This window comes from Procambarus clarkii, chromosome 39 (genome assembly GCF_040958095.1).
Source record: "Procambarus clarkii isolate CNS0578487 chromosome 39, FALCON_Pclarkii_2.0, whole genome shotgun sequence".
Taxonomy (NCBI): domain Eukaryota; kingdom Metazoa; phylum Arthropoda; class Malacostraca; order Decapoda; family Cambaridae; genus Procambarus; species Procambarus clarkii.
In genome coordinates this window covers 887,082-911,294 of record NC_091188.1, presented here as the reverse complement: position 1 = coordinate 911,294, position 24,213 = coordinate 887,082, and the positions used below count along the sequence as shown (strand labels likewise).

Sequence of the window (24,213 nt, the reverse complement as noted above, 5' to 3'; positions counted from 1 at the left end):
CTGTATCATTAAATATTTAATAACATTTAAGTAATTTCGTTTTACACACACATTACACTTCTGTACAATAGAAAACACAAACTAACTCTGGGAATGTCAACATCATAAAAAAGCTTTGTAAAAAAACAAAAAAAATGAGAATCAAGAAAGCACGATAAATATTTTTTTAACATAAGAGCACAAGAAATCTATTGCTAGCGTCTCAAGTATGTTTTCTATTCATATCACTTTGTACAACGTCACCTCGGGTAAAATCACTCACAAGCTAATCATCTGTAATTTTAAATTTAAATATTACTGCACATTGCACTGTACAGTATTTCAATATACAGGTACAGTACTGTACTTTATTTTTGGATTATTAGTTTCATATTTTCCATTCCTAAATAGAATTTAATATGCAATTCCTTTATATTTGAAGCCATCACCATATTTGTGCACCGGCATTATGCTACATTTGTACAATGGCCACATCAATCACTCCTAATAAATAGAATACTGCAATTTTTAAAACATTCCTAAAATGTGCAAGAAAACAGGAAATTTTAAAGTTGTAGCACTATTTGCGAGTGCCCATGAGAGCTTCATCCATTAGTTCATCATCAATTATGCAGGGGGACGGTTGTGAGGCAACAGAATGTGGAGATATCATGTTGAGGGGAGATGCTACAGGTGCTGGGGATTTCACAATCTTGATGGACACAGATGGTGAAGGAGGATAGCCCATACTTGGGGTAGGAGGCTTCGGAAGAGGCTGGCTCATGGGTAAGTTGGTGGTCTGGGGTCCTACCACACTAGAGCCAGCACTTTCTGATAACTTTGATTTTTCCCCAAGCTCAAGATTAACATTGTTAGTATGGTCTTTATTTTCTAATAATTTTGTGGTGGTTGAATGTAAAGAAGGTGGACGTAAGGGTGCAACTGTGCTGGAATTAATACTTGTAGTCGAGGTGGTGGGAGGTGGTGGTAATGGAACAGCATCTGTCAGAATGTGGTCAACTGGTGTAACACTGCTACTTGAGGTTACAGGAGGTCGAGGAGGGGGAGGAGGTAGTGTTAAATCAGGCTTGGGTTTCACATCTTCTTTCATTTCTTTAATTGGTTTATACTGAGGCTGTTGAAACACTTCTTGTGGCCGAATCATGTCACTTGAGGAAGTAGGGACAGCCGGTGCTGCTGTAGATATGCTTGAACCTGATGTACACAACTTATTTGATGCTGTTGAATCATTTTGGTGACTGCCACTTCCAATATCTAGGAAACTTTCAGAACTTTTACCAGAAGAGGAATCAGCAGTAGATCCAAAAGTAGAATCTGCCTCGGCTTTGGTAGGTCCAGTCTTATCTTGCTTTTCAACCCTAACATCAGCATGAAACACTGATTTACTAATTTTGTCTAAGCTCTCTGATGATTCAAGTTTTCTGTGACTTAGGCTTTGACTGAGGCTATGATCCTCTTTAGACAACTGTTTGGTAAGAGGTGCCTTTGAAGATGTATTATCTTTCTTAATGTCTGATGAGCTGCTACTAAAAGACTTGGCTGGGGAGTTTTCTTTAGGCTTCAGTCTTTCACCAGAGCTAGATCGGTCTTTCTCTTTATCTTTACTTCTTTCACGCTGATACTGCAATGGACTCGAATGAACACCAGGAAGAGTTGTGCCAAGAGGAGAGACAGCTGTGGCTGTCACATTTGAAACAGAAGATCGTGGTAATTTAGGTATTGGAGGCAGATTAGAAACTGACATTTTCTTGGATGCTGGGCCACTAACTACACCAGGTTTGAGTCCAGAGGGGGATTTTGTGATTGATGACTTTGAACTAGGAGATGAACTAGAGGAGGAAGATGAAGATTTAGAAACACTTCCATCTTTCATTTTAGCTTTGTTAAATGTTAGCTTCAGGCCAACAGTTGATGGCTTAATTGTGAATTCGGCCTTCTTATCTGCATCTTTCTTACTTTCACTCGTATCTGATTTTGAAGAATCTTTCAGATTTTTATCGTTCTTCTCAATAATTGTTACAGCATCTGAACTACCTCCAACACCAGCTCTTAATTTGTCAACAATATCAGATAAGCTTGATCCTTTTCGATTTTTAGGAGGGGAGGCCTTTGCTTTATCAACTGAGAAAAAAGGCTTATCATCAAGAGATGAAGGAGCTGCATGAGATTGCGAGTTTGCAAGGAAAGATGTAGCTAATGATGAAGAGGAGGAGGATTCTCCCGTTGACACTTTAGTGATCGTCAAAGCATCACTTATACTACCTTTTAATTTTTCACTTACTATTGACGCACTAGATGATGAGACCTTTGGTTTAGATAATGACGAACTTGAGGATGATGACGATGATGAAGAGGATGTCATGGATGATGAGTTTGAACTGACTGGGCGAGAAGGGCTTGAGCTTGAAGTTCTCTCTTTTTCCTTACTTTTATTCAGTTTTGGAGATAATGATGGCTTTGAGAATGTTGGTGAAGCGGACTTTAATTGGGTCATACTAGGTTTACCTAGGCTTGTGTGCTTTGGAGACATATTTGGATGTTTAGGGCTTCCTGATGATGGCTTAGGACTGCTCCTTCCTTTAGGAGAGGAAGTCTGACTACTGCTCTGAGTTGGACTGTATATGACCTTGCTGGGTTTGTGTGTAGGACTAACAGATACTTTACTAGGGAGCATAGTCTTTGATATACTTGGTGATAACGATGGCTTTTTGGAGGGAGATTGGTATGGAGGCGTGCTCGATTTCATGGTAATACCCGACAACCCTGATTTACCACCACTTTCACTTTTAAACTTGTCTAGAGATGAGATTGAAGAATGTTTAAGGCTGCTACTGATTATCTGTACTTTGGAAGTTTTGCTGCTGCTATTACTGCTACTGCTTGTACTGTTACCACTTGGTGAATCATCTCGTTTTCTTTTCTTGTCTTTTCTATCCAAATCTCTCTTGTCTCGGCGTTCCTTCCTGTCTTTATTTTTATCATCTCCAGACTTTAGAACTGGTGTGACTGTTATAGAAGAAGGAATGGATATTGGGGTATTGCTGCCTGGGATGGGAATTATCTCTATACCTGGCCTTTTTAAGAGTGCAGCACTTAGGGAAGCAGAAGAACTGTGGCTGCTGCTACTACTACTGCCCGACTTCTTGCTAGTACTTTCAGCTTCTGTAAGGTCGAGCACAATAGGAGACTTCCGAGAGTCATGTCCATCCGTTCTGGGTTTTTTCACCTTTTTAATATCTTTACTTTCTTTGTGAGCGTAAGAATTAATTTTGGCATAATTGGCAGCATTGGCAGCACCATAAACCTGTTCCCTGAGAGCTGCCAAATCACTTGTAACTATGTCTGTGGCACTGTTATCATTAGATGATCTTCTTTTGTTTAAAATATTAGGAACTTTTTCAACTTTCACATCTCTCCTTTTAATATCCACAATACTTGCAATGCTGTCTCCCAAATATGAGTCTGAACTTCGATCATCTAGATCAATGACGTCGTCAACATACTTCGGACTTTTCCTATCCATATCCAATCCGGGTTTTTTCTTACGTACTTTTGCCGATTTAACCTCACCTAAAAAAGACTGAGTGTGGCCAGGTTTGTGGCCCACAGCTCCCAGTAAAGCTCCATACCCAAGGGGAGTTCCAGCTTCCTGCACTGCATTGCCAAGAGCAGCTAATGGATTGGTACTGACATCCCCACTGCTTGTGTGGTGATTAGCCGGATATGGACCATTATAGTATCCATGGCCAGGAGCTGTGTTTGCAACCACGTTATTTAGATTGGTCATGTGTGGAGGAATTAACTGATCTCGACGCATACCTAACTTATCATATTCGGTGAGAAACAGCTTTGTATTCTGATTGAAGTCTGAGTTTAGTTTTCCACCACCCATCATGACAGCAGAATCACCACTCATTACTGGATCTTTACGTTCTTCTTTTGCTACCTTTCTCATCACTGCACGCATGGTAACTGGGATCGACATACATCTAGAAATAACAAATATTGTTTTGATTATTTATACATATATGAGAATCTGAGCATTATAATACTAAAATGAGGAAGATTTAGTTATGAATAACTTTTCTTAATACAGTTCCAGGTGTTCATGTGTGACATTCAGGCTTTAAAGAGCACAAGTGGTGAGTCATTGCATATGCACTGTGTGATGACAGAAATGATAATTAAAGATTTTTTGTTTTAGATTACAAAATGAGATTAGTATGACGCCAGGAGTTCTAGAATCATTTTAATGGATGCCTTAAATGTCAAAATAAGATTATATCCTAATAATGATATAACAGGTGGCAATAGTGACCCAGGAACCTATAACCATGGCTGTAGATGCCAAAATTGATGCAGTAAAAAAAGAGTTATGTATTACTAATGTAAACTTCAAACACAAAAATATGCATAAATATATATATACAGTATATATAGTACAGGATGAATGCTGAAAGTGTGCGCTTGTATGATACGAGAAGAGAGAGCGGAATATCAGGAAGTGTGTCCGATTCCGTGTTAGTGCCTTGGGAGATGAGATTAGGTGGAGAAAAGATGATCATACCTCTCATGGATCCAAAAGGTAAATGAATAAAAACTGATTAGTTGAGCGAGGGAGAACAGGAAGACAAGCAATTGATAAGGCTCTTGGAGTAAGAGTCTACTAGCAAATGAACCTTAGTAACATATTGGTTGAATTAAAATGTTAAAAATGCTAAGGAAGAACAGCATGTAGAGTTGCACAAAATGCAACTCCAGATTTGGGAATATTTCCTTCCTCTTTCCCTTGCAAAATATTTATTTTATGTCCAAAAATATAAAAAGAATTTTTTTTTTTACAGTGATACTCTGGTGATCACTAGGGCTTGTGTCTAAGTCCAGCTAAAACTGATGTTTGGCCAAAGGAGTTAGGACAAAATGCTGGCAACACATCACACAAGTCACACAATAATACAAGTCGTGATTTGGTTCACGACTTTTGTTAGGCCAAAGCTAGAATATGCAGTGGTTGTGTGTTAGCTAGAATATGCATTGGTTGTGTGTTGCCCATATCTTATGAAGCACATTAACAAATTGGAAAAGGTGCAAAGACATGCTACTAAGTGGCTCCCAGAACTAAAGGGAAAGAGCTACGAGGAGAGGTTAGAAGCATTAACCCTTAAGCTGCTAAGGGGTCCTGAGGAGATTTACACCCCCTGTGCACAAGAAAAAAAAAATTCTAAAAATTATTTTGTCTCCTAAAAATGTTAATTTGTGTTCCCTGAGCACGGGGAAAAAAAATCGTAGGCGACATATTTTGGGCGCAATAGGCAGAGGAAGTCTGGCAAAATGTATGCATTGACAGAGCGGTCATCAGAGCCGGTCAGCTTCACCCAAGCTGACAGGTGGGAGTTGCCACAAAGATATTATTACCTAAATATTTCAAAGTTTGATTGATTTTTTCTTAGTTTTTTGCAGTAATATTATTCAATAGTGTGTATTGTGATATATTTATATAATAAAAGGGGGTGAATCATCACTATACTCAAAAGTATGGTGTGCATATTAGTGATTTAATTATTATGTTCATAAAACAATAAATAAATAGTTTTGCTGTTATTACACTCTATACACAAGTTATATATAAGTACCTGTATCTGCATATTTTGTTCACCATAATGAACCACTAAGTTGGTATTGCGAATCGAAAAGCAACGAGGAGTGACCGCCACACACCAGCCAGCCACTCGTTGCCACTCCCTCAACAATGCCTCACTCTCCCACTCTCTCCTCCCACCATCCTGTTTCATATTTTATTCACTATATACAGATGTTATATATAAGTATCTACATGTTTTGTTCACCACAACTGAACAACTAAGCTGATATAGTTAGTTCAGGCACTAAGAGTCGTCGCTACACACAGTCAGCTGGCGGCTGCCTCCCTCACTCATTCAAGGTCACACGTACTAAATTTCTCTCCCAACAATACTGTTTGCCATGTTATTACACTATATACATATATTATATATAAGTATCTACATGCTGTATGCACCGTAACTGTACACCTAAGCTTGTAGGGTTCCCAAAGAGCATAGTGGCCACCCTCTACACAGCTAGACAAGTCATGCAAACGACGCCACCTCCGACATCCAAATGGCTTCTCCCAACATAATCCTTTTGCTGTTATTACACTAATACATACATTATATATAAGTATCTACATTTGTGTTCACCATAGAGAACCACTGAGCTGGTATGGTGAATGCAGACAATAACAGATGGCCACACAGTCAGTAAACGATGCTATCTCCCTCCATCCCTCAGCATTACTCCTCCCACAGCACTAATTATCACAATAATCCTGCTATAATCACATTCCTAGTAATTTTTATCACAGTCATGGGTCATCTGTAATACTGTCATCGCTAAATAATAGCGGTTATATATTTATTTTGACATTTTTCGGCGATGCTGTGGTCACAAGCTGAACAGCAATGCTGTTCGCTCATGCTGCGTGCGCCAGCCTTGGTTGCTCCAACAGTACTGTGGCTCTCACATGGAGAATAGTGCCCATGATTTTTTTTAAACATGGCGTCTGTTTACAAGAGCCCTGAGGAAGCTAATGTGAACCCCGTGTAGTCGCGGGCCATTTGAATCGTGCCTGGCACGCTATGGCGTATATATACGCCATGCCCACCGTGGGACATGTTACTCATGGCATATATATACGCCATGCGCAGTTTAAGGGTTAAATATGCCAAAACTAGAAGACAGAAGAAAAAGAGGTGATATGATCACTATGTACAAAATAGTAACAGGAATTGACAAAATTCATAGGGAAGATTTCCCGAGACCTGGAACTTCAACAAGAGGTCATAGTTTTAAACTAACTAAACACAGATGCCGAAGAAATATAAGAAAATTCACTTTCGCAAACAGAGTGGTAGACGGTTGGAACAAGTTAAGTGAGAAGGTGGTGGTGGCCAAAACTGTCAGTAGTTTCAAAGCGTTATATGACAAAGAGTACTGGGGAGACGGGACACCACGAGAGTAGTTCTCATCCTGTAACTACACTTGGGTAATTACATCAGCGGATTCTACAAATACTGTAGTGTTCAGTAATGTTTGGCTTCATTTGGAAATCCTGTTTTCTCCACAAGCAGCCAGTCTAGCCCCGTTTATTATTGTATATGGCATCTATCCATACCACTGCCACACGGGTTTCCTTGAGCACATTATTTTATCTCTTTGAGCACAATGTGCAAAGATATGAGGCTTAGCCTACAAATTATGACTCCTGTTTTGCCCAGCTGAATTTGCATTTTGTGCACACTCTTTCATGTTTAGTGCTATAGTGGAGGAATTATTTTGAGCATATGAATATTTTGAAGATACAGAGAATAAGCCATAGTAATGTGTTAATTGCATTGTTCAATTTTAATACCAACAATACTTTCTGGCTAAAATTTAAGTATTTTATGTTACAAGTAAATAATTATCAAAAGAAGGCATCAAGTCAAGAAGAGTAGGTAGCAAGTCAATACAATGTGCTCTGAAGATACTAAATGGATACCTGGGGGAAAAGACAAATAATAAAAATATAATATTATACATCCAACACCGTAAGGTAAGCACGTTACATATACCTAATGATATATAGAAATAAAGCACCAAATCTTAAGGTGCAAATTGAAGATAGAAGATCCTATCCTCAGAAAAAATTCCTTACTATAAATGTAGTCTTATCCCAATTTTGTGTTTCAACTCTACACAAACACCACATAGTGCATCCCCCATAAAATATAAATTGTATAACAGATTGAAATAGGTGAATCTAGTATTGTAATGCCTTGGTAAGGCATTTTATTTTGTAAGGGTATAATGTATAAGAATTTACAAAGACTTTCAAAAAGTGGATAAAATCTAACACAATTTACCTCTGTAAGACTTTTGTAACATATTCCTCTGAACAGAATCCAGGATCAGGAGTAAGCGTGTGCAAGTGGCAGCGAGCGTTGCAAAGATCGGTCAGGTCAATCTCTGCTGTTGCCGTGCTTTCCTCCTGCGGGTGCTCGAACGTCACCGAGATGTATTCATGGCTGGCAGCTGTCACTTCAAACATGTATGCTGAATCCAGGTCTGAAAATTAATAATATGCAAATATATATTCCCAATTACTGCATAAACAAAACAAAATTAAAAGTATTATTAAAATATCTTTTATTTGAATTTCTTTTGAAAGGAATGAGGGAAGAAGGATAAATTCGCTAATGTAATGCTTACCATGACATACGTGAGTATAGGGCAATAAGATTGAAGTTAGCCAATGGTTGAAAGGGTATAACTAAGTATATACTGTATTAATAGGCCATAAAAACAGGCTGGTCAATGAAAGCATAAAATAATGTTATTGATTATAATGTATAAGATAGTACCCTCCTTCCAAAACTTGCACAGTTACACATTTCAGAAGTACTTTTATGGTGACACTCAAACTGTCAACATCTTCATGTTCATGAATAGACAAAAAATTGCCATGTCTAGCTTACCAAGATGCACAAATGAGAACCCTGTACTTAAAGAAATTTATCTTTGGGGGTAAGGATATCCTTAGCCTTATTTATCCTTAGGATGTGCAAATGCAGCTGCAGAATGTTATATAGTATAAATAACTTTTTGGTTAAAATTAAAGCACTGAGTGTTTTGAAATGAAATAGGTTATGGAATAGGTTATGGTAGCTCAAATCAGTTTAAATCACTGTGACAAAACAAGGTTTCTAGTGACAATTTTGGCACAATGAGGATATTAAGATCATAACAATACAATACCTTGCTGACCAATCAGAAAATATATTTTATTCCTGAACATAGATCACGACTATACAGTAGCATATACACCTCTTGATGATCATAGATCACGACTATACAGTAGCATACACACCTCTTGATGATCATAGATCACGACTATACAGTAGCATATACACCTCTTGATGATCATAGATCACGACTATACAGTAGCATACACACCTCTTGATGTACTGCCCTTGTCCACTAAGCTTAGTAAACTAATGCTCTACCGTACACTTCTTACACACCCTACATTCTTATTTATTTGCATAAATGATAATTCCAAATGATAATATAAATATTAAAAACCTAAAACAATGAACAAAAATACTAATCTGAAAGTTAAATTAATGAAGTACCTGAATACACATTCATGGACACACATCCATCCTCTCTCTCTGTACTTAAAACAACAAAATCTAACAAGACTTACCTTGTTTACTAGCTGGCCTAACACATGATGAAATAAGATCATTAAACGCAGCCTGGGCCCGCAGACACATAAGAATGCTGGTGATATGAGTGGGATGTGTGAACGGCACAGAATTGACCATAACACCGGGCAATTCTCCGGCACTTGTCATGAAGTAGCAATGCTGCTGATCTGGTAAAGTCTGCAAGAGAAGAAATGAGTCACTGTACAATACTAAAGACACTAAATTTTGTAAAGGAACACTTGAATCAATAATGTAGATCAGAATTGGCAAGAAATGTGAGTAAAGTACACTTTCTGTAGTCTTACAGTTTGACTCTTCGTAAGTTATACAATGTTGAAGGTAAGTACTGTACAGTATTTGAATGTAGATGGACAGTACATAAGACATATAGGGTGTCCACAAAGTCACACACAATAGGGTATTATTTATCTAATTAGATTTATTGTATTTACAGGGGTATTATATTTTTATATTTGTTGTAACTTTAATATTTTATGTAATTATTTAATTTATGCAAATTAATATTTGTCTGAGATTACATTAAACTTTGACCACTCAAGTGTGTAGCCGAGCTGGGCAGGAATGCCAACTGCTCACAACAGCTGTCATCAAGGTAAAATGCCTAGAACAACTCGGTCTCTTGCCGATGATACCCAATTGACGTAATGCAACCTAACTTAACACAGTTAATATGAATGCCACCTCAAGCAATAATGGATGCCTAACCCACTCTCATAAGCAAGGGAACAATTTGGAACTCAAAATGATGTCTGGAAGTAATTGCATGCATAAGTAACTGACATGTTAAAATACATTTACAAACACGTGTGTGGTCAAGATCCAGCTCTCCGTGGGATGTCTTGATCTGAATTGTCACACTAAATAGTCGGGAACATTTACCAAGCTCACTAGACTATACTTGAGCACCACAAAAATGTGAGTTACAATTAGCATACACACAATTACTGGAGTACTTAGTCAACATCCACACCCCACATTCATACACTTGCTTTTTCTTGACTGCTGATGAATGGAAGCTGTGTCTACCATTGTGAGTCATCTCTCACAGGATGCATCTGGATTTCGTATTTTGGCTTTGGGAGTGATGACACTAGAGGGCTCTGGATAAATTCATGTCTTAATCCCTTGGTTGCCTCACCGAGAATGATGAGAGGGGGCTCAAAACGACATGGAAGAACTCGGTCCTCAAATCTGGCTATGCACAGGCTTTGATACACAACACCAACCAGAATGCAGTTTCTACCATCACTAGCATATGATTGGGTGAAATATGGGTTCCTTTGACGTCACTGGGAGTTGGAGAAAAGGTTGCCTTGAGGTGGTTTCGGGGCTTAACGTCCCTAAGGCCTGGTCGTGGATTGATAACCTCCTGGAGACTGGGTTATCAAAACCGATGGTGAAAGTCAAGTCAGCTGAGACCCTTCCTCGCTACTACTCTCTTGCGCCATCCAAAATGACAACAAGCTCCACTAATGATCATATAGGTGATCTATATAAACTGCCATCACCAAATGTCGTATGCCACCACACACACGATATCTGAACTATCAATGCGATCAATGATCCTCAGACACCCAACACAACGTACAGTACTTGTGTCCTTGGATAAAGCTGATAACCAATGCTCAGTGCACAGCACTGCAGCCATGGGGTACAGGTCTAGCGGAGAAAAAGCCATTCTCTCTCAATATCATTATAATTTAACCCTCAGAGAACAGCCATCATAAAAATTGACACTTTGCCTGTTCCTCCCCCCACTCCCCAAAATATTACAAAACTAATTACTTTTATAGACTGATACAGTTGTACGCAAAAAAAAGGTATGGAAATTGAAAAAAAAAAAAAAAAAAAAAATGTAATCTCAAGTCATTTTGGTTTTGTGCACATCAGGAGGACGCCGGGTGGAGTCACTGGGTCTGTGGACTTGTGACAAGGCAATTGCCGATGCGTCACGTAAGGGGTGGGGGTTGTGACATTTAAGTTAGATGGTTTATATGTTCACCTTCTCACTTTAATTTACACAATGTGTGGAACAACAAAATTTTTGTACACATTGACAAAATCAGTGAAAATGTATGTAGGCCTTGTATATAGGCCTACACTGTAATATGTACACCTATATTGTATATAAATCTGTTCCTGGCACAGCTCAAGAGAAGTATCTTGCAGCATACTCATTTGCTGCTATTATGTTTGCATATTGTCCAGAAATAGATTCAAATGCCAATGGGAAGCACAAAATTGTGATCTTATGATAACAGCAACCCACTAGTTCAAAATAACCTCATACACTAGTAAACAATTAAAAACGACAGCAAAATTTTGTTATGGGTCTTGGTAAACTCATCTACATCGATATATATGTACAGTATTATAACCATATTTGCATCCTTTGTATATAAAACTGGGCAATATTAAATAAAATCAAGATATGATGATAAGTACAGTATTACCCTAGGGATCAATGAACGATGATAATTGAAGAGTCAAGAGAATCTAGTGATAGTATACTAGATCTGAAATACAGTTAGAATGAAAACATTTAAATGCCTGAATGCCAATACTGTTCTGTAGTTATAATATGCAGGCAATAATTAATAGAAATTAAAAGTAAAACAACTGATCTAGTTATGGGGAATCAATGGATACACTACTCAATTTAATATTATCTAAAAACTCGTGTATGTACTGTACATAATCTTACCACAAAAAGGCCACGGTTGCTATTGCATTCTGATTGTCCATCAGTAGCTTGCTGTATAATAAGTGAGATGAGAGATTGCTGATTAGAAGGGTCAGCACAATCAAGGCCGGTAACCTCATTGATGCGCTGTATCAGGGCCAGGGATACTGGCATGGGGCGACGTAACTTGAGAGAAAAGCATGCTGGCAGTGTCATGCTGTTGTCATTTGTAAGCCCTGAGAATGATGGTAACCTGAGGAAAGCCCAGTCTAACATTAATATATATACACTGTAAAATCAAAAGGAAGGGGGTGGTAGGAGAAAAGCACACAGAAACTGTATTGGAGGGGACCTAAACATTCCCTCTAATGCGTTACGTGTGGTTTCCTCCGAGGCTAAGGGTCCCCTTCTTCCAGCCAGTGGTGGTACTCCCTTCCCTATATATACACTGTAATATCAATATAATCACTCAAAGTGGGGAATTATTTTTGTATACATGCCCATGATCTATAACTCTTGGACAGGATTGATTTGATATCAAATACTGACTAAATAGGGCAACAATCAGAAATGTGGAGAAATCATATCTAGCTTTATACTATCTATGTACTATCTATACACCACTATATACTATCAATGACTAACTAAACAAGACACAACAAGCACACTACACTTTAATAGCCTGTCAGTCACCACCCTCTCACCCTGCACCAAGTCTACCAAGGAACACCACAGTCTACAATAAGAAAATATTTCACCAGGAAATCCAGTTGGGGAATAATAGTGTGCATTTGTGAATAACAAACACAGTGGATACATTGCACCTTATGCGCATAATATCTTTGAAAACATTCTATGGACAAAGATAGATATAGTAAATATTACTACTGTATGTCCATTCTGGGCAGATTTTCAAATACATATACAGCATAATTAAAAAAATGCACAGACCAAAGAGAAAGAAACTCAAGAACATTACAATAAATCCATTCATTTTCGATTAGCGATGAGTTTGTGACTCGTGATGGTTACAATACTGTAATACAGTTATATACTAAACAGAAAATATTTATACATGTTAACCTGATTGATTATTGTGAGATTTTGTTTCAGTAACTCTCAGGCTTTCATACTGTACTTCTTTCAGAAGATTCTCTATAATTCTTACACCAATTTAAATGCTCAACAATCTACTACTGTACTAAAATATCCAGCCTATTACCAATCTTTCCTATGAAACACCGAAAAAGATTCAAGGAAGTGTGGATAATATTGCTAAAGTTTCTGTCAACTAATAATGCTTAGGGTTTACTACTTAAAGATATAAGATAAAATATAAAAAATTAAAAGTGCAAAGAACAATGGTCAACTATGCATGGTAAACATACTTTTTCCCATTAGCCTGCTTTGTAATTATCATCAGTGTTGTTGTCTGTAGTTTGTGCGAATTAGATGAATCAATATTAACAGTGACATAGTGAGAGAGCTCACACGATGCAGGCGTCTCAGCAGTCAAAGTAACGGAGCGACCTGCTGCAACATCTAAGAGCTCATATGGTGATACAAAATACACAAGTCGCATGGCATGGCCTGGAAAAAGAAAAAAGGCAATCAAGACAACTTGTATATATAGAGGATTCAATAGGAATGCATAATCAAACAATGTGCAGGAAGAATTTATATTAGTTGAAAATTATTCAATGTAATGTAAAATCTGCCCATGTTACAAGTACCATATACAGTAGTGTTGTTCTATACATTACTAAATAGCTTGCTAAAACTTTTTACATTTTATTGAACTTTTTTATTCAATGATAGTTTTACCAATGTGGCTTTCTTAATAAAATACTGTACAGTACTTCCTTTCTATTGAGTTTCCAAAATAAATATTAAATATGCATGTAAAGATTAGGAACCACAGAATACAGCACAATGACCACGCATCTAGATTAGACCCAGCTATGGTGGGTCTAATCTCAAGAGCTCAAGAATCATCTCAAGATAACACTGGAAGAGGAAGGGAGGATCTAAGTACTTACCCAGAAAAGGAGCAAGGAATACACACACACGAGATAATGCTGGATGCAACACACACACTCATATACTAACAGCTAACTACATCAGCTCCCATCAACAAGCCTTGAACTGGAAGCCAAGTCCCAGCATTACTCAGAAGTGGGAACTCGAACGAAATCAACATGTCAAAGAAGATAACTGATGAGGAAACAGACGCAAGTTGGGGCAAGGGTTGTTAACTTATTACCAACTATTGTTTGTCTTGTTTTCAACATTTCATTTTTTCTCAAGACCAGCAGTTAGCTTTGTTCTGAATATGACTTTCTGAACAGCATCCCCAGGTGTTGGTTGACCTCCTTAGATCTTCACGCTTCCATACCTTATTACAGTTTTAGGGATCAATATCTCTGCAACCCAGTTTCTGACCCGGCCAAAGTAAGATATCCAGTTTCTGGTTGTTGTTGGCAGGCTTTTGAACATATCAGGAACCTGATATGATTTGGGAAGCTTTATGATACTAGTGCCTTCAGCTCGGGGAAGCTACAATACTGAGGTCACAAAAAAAAAAAAAAAGTTACTGGAAATGCTATTTTAAATTGTTAGAAAATAAAACAAAAATTAATATTTACCTCCACGTCGTCGTTGTAAGAGGCCAACTGGAGATTTGAGAACAAGCTTGTATGGGTCTGTGATTGTCTCTTGGGCTAATTCAAATAACTTAGTAAGGTCTGTTTCAAGTGCCTGAAAATACATTATATACAGATGAGGAGTCTCAATAACGTGGCTGAAAAATGTTGACCAAACCACACATCGTCTTCCCTTCACGTTCTACTGTGTGGTTTGGTCTACATTATATATTATATATATAAAATATTATATATATATATTACAGTACTGTATATAAATTTACATATACTGTATTAACATTTGTGCATACGGGTACAGTGTTCAAACATGATATCAGTCTCTCTGTCTTTACATAGTACAGTATCAGAATATCATTTTTGGTTAATAAGACAGTATCGGTATTGGTCAAGATACTTGTATCAGTGCACCTCTACTGCAAATGGAAGGCATTCAGCAGTCTTGGGAGACCTGCTAATACTATATCTAAAACTACAGTATAAATCTTATCTGAAGTAGGATTAAATATATTAAATTAAATAAAAAAAAATTCAAACTTACTTGCAGAGCTTGAAAAGCTTTGCTCTTTATCTTCTTGTCAGCATTTAACTGATATATGGAAGAAAATCCCTCCAAATGAGCTGTGAAGTCAGCAAAATCTCCGCGGCTCAGGCAATCCATAAGTTCAGGTGATGACTGAAAAAATATTAACATTCATTACATGTCGAGCAAAACAACAAAAAGTTAAAATATCTACTTTTCTCCACCCTTCCTATTCCAAGTATGCCTTTCTCTTTTTACCTTTCGAGGCTAGTCCTCACTTTCCCATAATTACTCTTAGGTAAAGATAGACATATCCTTTATTCAACACCACATATTGAAATTCTCAACATCAAAAACTAGAAGTCATGGATTCAAATTAAGAAAAAGTGGCTCAAAAAAATGTGAAACAATTATTTTTTTACAGAGGTGTAAACAGATAGAATAAATTAAATGAGAGCATAGTGAATGCCCAAACTATCAGAAGCTTCAAAACTTCATATAATAGAGATTACTGGAACAATGGGACAACACAAAATAGATGTCATCCTGTAACTACACCTGAGTAATTACACACACACAACTCTGTAGTTCTATACAGCACATAACCTCACCGTAACATTAGCCATTGATGATGATCACGTTTCATTACGTTTCTCCAAACTGTAAGCCTTTTTTATTTTTATTATAGATCAGTTTTCCTAATGACATTCATTTCTTCCTAATGTATTTCCAGTATCTGTTTTAATAAGCAGTTACCCACATTCTGAACATTATGCTTTAAAGATGATCTTTGACTAGTAAACATTAACTTACCATCATCTAAAGGTGAAATGCAAATCTGGCAATTGAGCAGGGTAAGGAGAGGAGGAGGCAGAGGATGATTAAGAGAGGAGAAGGTGGAAGAGTATTACAATTATAAGAGAAGACAGAAGAGGAGAGGAGGCAGGACAAGGATTAACAACAGATGAATGATAATTTGGATTACAATAAAGATTAAGATTAAAAGGAGGAGGATAGCATAAGAATACAGAGCAATTATGAGGATTTTCAGAGGAAGGATTTGGAGAAGAAAGGGCAAGAAAAATAGTAGGAGGTAAAAGGATTTATTTGTAAAAACTCAGTTTACAGTAGCTCTGCTGCACTGTTTATCCATGTAAAGTTATGCATCTGCTAAAAATTATACAAATTAAAACAAATACAGTACTGTATTTAGGAACTTTAGGCTACCTACCAACCCATCATGTGTGTTTTGATCTCCTGCCAGTTCCACTTTAACATCTCGTACCCGTCCATCGGGATCAAGTAGTACTTCAACGTAGAACATATCACACGACACAAAAACCTCCGAGCCTGTTGTTGTAAATTTCAATCTGGAAAAATAAAAACTGATCATTCAAGAAGGATATATGAAGTAAAAAATGCTAATCTTGTGAATATTTATTTACTTTACAGAATGTATATCATACAGAATGTGCAAATAAGAGATCATTCCCAGCAATAACATGACTCCAAGTCACCCATATATATATTTTTAAGTGACAAGGAATATGAGAATACTGAACATGCATATTTGTTTTTCCAATTGGATTTCAACTGTCAGATGCATAATAAGCTTCATCTGTATGGCTATGTTAAAATAGTTTAGATCATCAGAGCTTAATTAAGAAGAGATACCAGCAAAGTGGTCAGCAAAATTGACTGATACCCAAAAGGTCCCAGGTTTGATGCCGGAAGCAGGAGAGAGATGTTGGGGCATGTTTCCTGTTACCTGATGCCTCTGTTTATCTAGCAGTAAATAGAACTCAGGAGTTAGGTGACTGTTGTGGAGCTCATGTTCATCCCAGGAAAAGACAGTTGCTGGCCTGGTGGACCTCAAGCCTAAGAGGCTTCCAGTTCCTGACAAGTGGATACCAACTATACTAATACCAGATAACATGGTGCCTTTCTCAGCATGTGACATTTATCCAGAGTTATGATGCAAATTTTGTATAACACTTCTGAGTTATATATAAACTATCTATCCATAGCCTTTCTATCCAAAATCTATTTTGTGAACTATTCTGCTTATTTATATAATCTTTAGAAAGAGGTGCTGAGCAGAGTATTTATATCCTCCATGCCTTGTTTCCTCTTTGTTTCCAAGAACTTTCTTCTTGAGAGTGTGACTTCATATAAAACATCTCTACACATTTCAACTGCCTGTAGGTATTGAAGGTCTTGGAAAGAGCACTTCCACCATGTGCTTAGAAATTCTGCATTCTGGCTTGGCTGAAACAAAAATTCAGTACATGGAGTTTTACCTGGAGAAGGTTCCAGGAGTTGTCAATGCTCCAAGCCCAGCCTGGAGCTTGGCTCAACTTGTGATAAGTTGATCTAACAGGCCGTTGCTTGGTTCAGCCCACAGGTCCATATATCCACTACATCCCGGTTGGTTCAGCACTTCTTGCAGAAACTTATCTAATTACCTAATTACCTGGAACATACCTGGAGAGGATTCTGGGAGTTCTTCTACTCTCCGAGCCCTGGCCTCAGGCCAGGGCTCGACCTGAAATTGCTTCTTGAAACAGCTCGCCCTTGGCCTGACAATATTTATCATGATTGTTGGGAGGGTATTGAACAGACTCAAGATGTTCATACAGTGCTCTCTGATTGTGCCTATGGCAGCACTACTCCTTACTGGTTCTATTCTGCATTTCCATTGACATTATTCACTCCAGCATGTTGTTGTTATTATACTATTTATATTTGGGACTTGGCCTTTCAGTATCTTCTATGTACTGAATTTTATATCAACATAAAATAAGACATGAAACAATGGACACAAATTTAATAAGTATAATATTCAGAAAAGTCCTGGGTAAATACTGGTTTGAAAAAAGTTTGTGAATACGTATATAAAATAGATTACTAGGTAACATAACAGGTGTGTGTGACTGCCAGATTGTTTCTAATGTACGTGTGTATATGTGCATGTGTGTGTGTGTGTGTGTGTGTGTGTGTGTGTGTGTGTGTGTGTGTGTGTGTGTGTGTGTGTCTGATTAAACACATACACCCATCTGTTTGTGTAACAGCAAATGAATGGATGACGATAAAGCTAAGAAAATATATTAGAGCCAAGGTGCAGGTAGGAAAACAAGGGAGGCTACAGTGTTGGGGAAGCACAGTAAGTGTATGAGAAAGCATTGTACGCATGCAATGACTGCCATTCAGTTTGACAATTTACATAGAAAACTTTACACCTAAAATTATGGCAAAGATCATATTGTGGATATTTTCCAAATGTGTGTGCTGGTACTAATTTACCATAAAACTTCAAAAAGCAAACTATTATAAAGAACCATGTATTGCAATGAAAATCCCCAACCCTTTTCTCCTCCAATTCTTAAAATCCTTTTAAGAAGAGTGCCTCTCCCCTCATGAAAATGAGAAATGGGATAATGATAAGTATTCAGTACTGTATTAAATGGAATAATAATAATTGTGAGCATTATAGATCACATCATGATGCTGGCATTGTAATGGTAAATATTATGGAATTTCAATGTGAGGTTTAGAGCCAGGATTGCTTTAGTGGCCAGCATTTTGGCTGTCATCTATGCAAGTCATCTGCTTCATCAGATAGAATATGGCTCGCTTCTTTCGAGTCGAATGTGATAGGGTTTGCATTTTTGCAACTTAACAATGTCCAAAATAAATAAATTTGAATATACAGTAGTTATAGGTGTCACCTTTGTAGCAGTCACCTTGGGAATCCAACTACTTCTGAAAGTGTTCTTGCAGCTTCTGGAGGGCTCTCTCTAAGATTTTGAGGGTTAGCCCTTGAAGCCTCCTTTAAAAAGTTGGAATTCAAACTGCCTTGTGAAACTGTCCACTGACTGGTGTGTGGAGCAGGGCCACCATGTCCACACGGACATCCTGGTCTTTTACTGGCAGATGCGACTTGATTGGCAAGATGACAGTATCTCTGGTTGTGGTGATCTCGTTGGGCAGTGGGTAGAGTCCCACTGGAGTAGTGAGGGGTTTCACAGACATACAGTATATACATTTACACACACATTTAATAAATTACATATACCGTATAATTAATGTTGAATACACATATACAAAGCAAGGTGATGTAATATTTATGACATAACATTCTCCTATGCTACCATAAATCGTCTTTTCTCGTCTGAAAATACACAAGTGGAAGAGAAGTACAGTATTACTAAAAATTTAAATCTATTAGTAATTATAGATTTCTATGACTGCCTTGGGTTTTATCTGGAAATATGCAAAGCCAATAGGATAATAGGAACTCACAAAAATTTAATTCCTTCAAGAATTTCAGGTAGGGGCCCTCCTTTCAATATCACTGGCTACAATCTGAACAGGATGATTGATTGATTTATAAATTTTCCCTGGTTATAATGAAGTTATTGGTACCATATATCAATTATTCTTCTAACCTTTGGGTTAGATTTACAATCTCAGACTGACTTCCAACCAGCATCACAAAGCTCACCTCTAGAGGATGGAACACATTGTTTTTTATCCTTTTACATGAGAGCGACTTCACAAGTCATGCTCAACTTCCTTTCCAGGATTTCAGAGAATGAAATCTTATCACAGAAAGTTGGTATTTCAGTATGGGACTCTAAAGCCTGAGATAGCATCCTATCTTGGGTACCCCACACATTTGGCCAGGTAAAGAATGCACACCAGTTGAAGTACATTTTTCAGATATTAAGACAGCCATTAGTATTTTATGACTGTACATATAGTCTCCAGCAAGCATGAAGGTAGCATATGTTGAAAGTAGTCTTTCATTGGCCAATCCTTCTGAAGATGACATTACTCAAGATGACTCACAAGCCACTCAAACACTAATGAGCTAATTTGAGAGTCAGGATTCAGGGTCCAGAAGCCAATGGGTTTCACCAGCCTCCATGTTGGTTTCTCATCTATGTGCTTGTAGTTGAGTAGTGTGTCTAATCACTGGTGGTGTACACTAAAGCCATAACTTTTCATAATGTTCACATATCCTTCATGTTCATTAAATGTTTCATGGCTGGGATTGTGCTTCACTCTCACAGTTTAGGTTTCCCTTTTCTCATTGGTGCTCTGTTTATGTGCACGCACATACATACATACATGCATGGGTGTATGTATATGGGCAAAAAGTAATGAGAATGAAAAACAATGCATTGAAGTAGGCAACTCTCTCCAAATATTTCACATATTTTATGAGTTTCTTGTGATTAGATATGTATTACCAGAAAAACATAATACAGTACTGCCAATACTCACCCAAGTTGCCTAGCAGTGGCTTCTAGTCTCTCCACCATGGCAGGTAGAGTGGTGACTTTGATATTTTTCTGGAGAGAGTCAAGGCAGGACCCTAGAGCTGCCCGTTCACCTGGGTCCAGCAGGTGGTGCTTATTCTGAAGGACAAAATATTCTTGTAAATGGTTACCTTAAACTGTCGTAAAATGGCAAACATGATTATTTTATCAACAGTTCAGTCATGAAGCTCAAAGTGCTTAATTAATTCATTCAACTTTATATAATAAAGACCATAAAGTTGAAACTGGCTTTGTAAAGAAATGTTTGCATGAATTATATGTCCCATTTTTTATAAAAATATTGAAAAGTCAAATTGATACAATTCAAAGTACAATACACATATATGAGTGTCATCACATCATACAAGCAACCCTTGGTGTAGGATTTATGTTTCAGAGAAACTTGTGTAAAGCAAAAATCACATAAACCAAACAAAAGTATTGTATATGTGGGGAAAATCAAACATTGAATACAAAGAATTGTCATTTTCTGGCGAGGCCCTCATTAGCTCCCCAGGCTAAGCGAAGCATTTGACCAGCCTAGCCTTAGGGAGATGCACCAGGCCTCAGAGATCCATCTTTGCTTACTGGGAACCTAGGCTTGAATCTGGCTCTCTCCGTGAGGTGAGAGGGAGTCTAGGAATCAGAGATCAACACTCACCACAAAGAGTAAGCACAGTGAAACAAGTGACTGCTGAAGAAAATTAACTAGTAGGTCTCCCAGAAAATTAAAATAATGAAGAGATAACTGTTAAGGTTTACTGATGCAGCACAACACAGAAATAGCTGGTGGTTGGGATTTACAAGCATACTGACCACTCGAGTCATTATGTATCTAACAAATACTCAACTAAATGAATGTACTACAATATCTTTCTGTATAGTTTACTCTGGTATAAATAGCCTTAAAGAATTGTTCTAATTTGGTGATATTTTCCAGTGTTGAGGATAAAAAGCCTGTTACGCTCATTGATATCTTTTTAGACTGCAACTTACCATTCCTCAAGATATGACCCATGAAAGTAAGCTAATTCCCAGAACCAACTGTTTTCAGCTGACTGAAACTTAAAAAGTGAGTTACATTTAAAATTAAAATATAGTTTCAGTGCAGTATTTACCATAATGGCCTGTTTGATTCCTTTTGCCGATTCCAATAGTGAACGAAATCCTCCAGCTTTGCTTCGAAGACGCTCCATAAGCACCTCCATCTGCCATGCTGTACTGGTTGTTGTTGTGGTGATGGTTGTGGTGGTTGTTGTGATAGGTGATGCTGTAGTACTTCTGCATCCACCTCCATCATCGTCTAGATATAAATAATTTGACTTTAGTTACCTACAAAGCTTGAAATACTTAATTAAATTTGATAAGAATAAGATTTATAAACACACACACCAAAGACACAACCACTTATTGAATTTTCTTTCAGCCATTTCATGATGAAGACTGCACCTGCACAAGGAATGCAGACAACTCTACAGAAGGAACATTACAGACACCTATGTGGTGGCCAGTACACAGTGGAAGGTTTATGAAGTGTTACCTCTGTCATCAGTACTGATGCTAGAATAAGCTACTAAAAAAATGTCCCTTTCTCTTTGGTATCAAACTAAAATTAATGGATTACTTGTCAAATCATAAAAAATGTCAAATTTGTCAATACCTGTATGTAAACCAGTGTTATTATTATTTCATAAATTCAATAATAAGAAAATATTTTAGTGATTTGAACACTATAAAATATATCAGATTTATAAAATACAATAATTTCTGGGTAATAATGACTAAATACAATATTGTAAAAGCATCCATCCATTCTTGCCCACATGGCCGAGCCTTACGGGGGCCTGATGGCTAAGTAGACAGCACTCGAACTTCGTAGTCCTAAGGGTCTGGGTTAGATCCCTGGCGGAGGCAGAAACAAATGAGCAGAGCTTCTTTCACCCTGATATCCCTATTCACCTAGCAGTAAATAGGTACCTGGGAGTTAGACAGCTGCTACAGGCTGCTTCCTGGGGATGTGTGTGTGTGAAACTAGGATTAAGGACTTGCCTGAAAAGCTATGCATGCTAGTGGCTGTACAAGAATGTAAGAACTCTTGTACTGTACGTATAAATAAATAAATAACAAATAAAAATAAATAAAATGTGGCCAGTGGCAGCAAATTTGGGCTCTGATCAAGACTTTGTAACTATGCCTGAACAATACAATGGCATGGTAAGGTAATTATCAAGAGACCGCACTAAACCATTATGACTATACAGTATAGCACTTTGATGGGCTATGAGGATAAGGATATGGGATAAGACAGGAAAAAGGAATGGTGCCCAACCACTTGGACAGTCGGGGATTGTACACTGGCCTACAAGAAGTGAGGCCGTCGTTCTACCGTCCTTTCCAAGTGGTTGAGCCAATACTAAGGCAAGGAGATTTTATTTTTAGCATTTTTTGGTATTCCTGCCATATAATTTTCAATAATTTCCAAATATAACACACATGTAATGTTTTGGCCTCAGAGAGATTGATGTATAATACATAATACAGGTTATAGAAATTAAGCAAAAGCTAAAGCTCTCACACTAGAATAAAGAAATTAAAATAAACAGAACACCATCCAAGATATAGCACAAAATCTTCCAAAACATTTAACATTAACAGGCAAAATACAAAATATCTTTGCCAGTATTTGTCCTCTACACATAATAGATTTTTAGAAAGATAAAGAAGAAATAATAAAAACCATGAAACAATACAGTATGATTAGGACAGACACTTGTGCGATATTGGAGACACTCACACCAACAGATCTAGTCCTACTCCATAAGAAAAGTATTAAATGAACTGGGAGAGAATTTAAATAGCTATGTATAGGATAAGAAGGGAAAAAGAGGTGCCTGCCCACCCAAATTTCACAGTCTGCATCCACTAGCATGGCTTCCCTCTGTGCCAGTGAGAAAGGGGCAGTTTTAGGCTACATTGAAGGTGAAGAACTCTGAAATACAGCCATCTGTGACCAACACTGGAATTAGGATGTTGGGCAATGTAGCATGAGTGATATTATTGTGAACCATGGAATGGTATCATACCTGGGAACACGACAATGTTACTGAATAAGTGAAAGAGATGAGAGCACTGCCTCGGTATATATGTTGTGAACCAATACCTTCCAATTACATCAGCTTTTGAGGTCCTAACTGTTTTTACAGTATACAGTTTAATGATACGAACATCACATTAAAGTGTGCACTGTAGTACTTTGATATTTAACATTATATATTTACATTGGCAATTAAAGCTCCAAGAGTCGATGGTAATTTTATTTTATCAACAATATGTCATGAATCATTTAACTCTACAATGGTTACGACAATGTAAAAGCTTCAAACTCGCACAGCAATCATCAAGGCAACTGAGTTACAAGACGAACTGTGAGGCCGAGGTCTTAGTTGCCGTTACCTGGGCGACAGTCCCTTTACTAGAAATTATCATATAATATTAAAAATCCAGCCATCATAGTGGTTTGTTTACTATTCTATCTTATTAATGCAACCAGTAATAACTACGTACTCTGCACTTTAGAATTCGTGTCGAGCTGCGGCCTTTCTGTGGAAGCCATTTTCAGATGTTTACTAAATTTGTTCGGTTCCAAAATAAAACCTAATCAATATTTTGCTTTTTACTATAAAGTTAATATTAAATACAAGGTAGACAAACATATTTAAACATAAAAAAGATA

The 24,213-nt window shown here is 37.4% G+C and overlaps 1 protein-coding gene across 1 annotated transcript; it reads right to left on the bottom strand.

Moving 5' to 3' along the window:
* Nucleotides 1-24,126, bottom strand: MED1 (Mediator complex subunit 1). Its single transcript, XM_045746000.2, has 11 exons — nt 24,045-24,126; nt 21,599-21,783; nt 20,446-20,579; nt 16,388-16,526; nt 15,175-15,309; nt 14,619-14,730; nt 13,362-13,563; nt 11,995-12,226; nt 9,266-9,446; nt 7,923-8,124; nt 1-3,989 (listed from the first exon to the last, which is right to left on the bottom strand). The coding sequence occupies exons 1-11, from the start codon at nt 24,091-24,093 to the stop codon at nt 560-562; spliced, it is 5,001 nt and encodes a 1,666-aa protein (XP_045601956.2). The 5' UTR covers nt 24,094-24,126; the 3' UTR covers nt 1-559.
* Between the last annotated feature and the right edge of the window lie 87 nt (nt 24,127-24,213).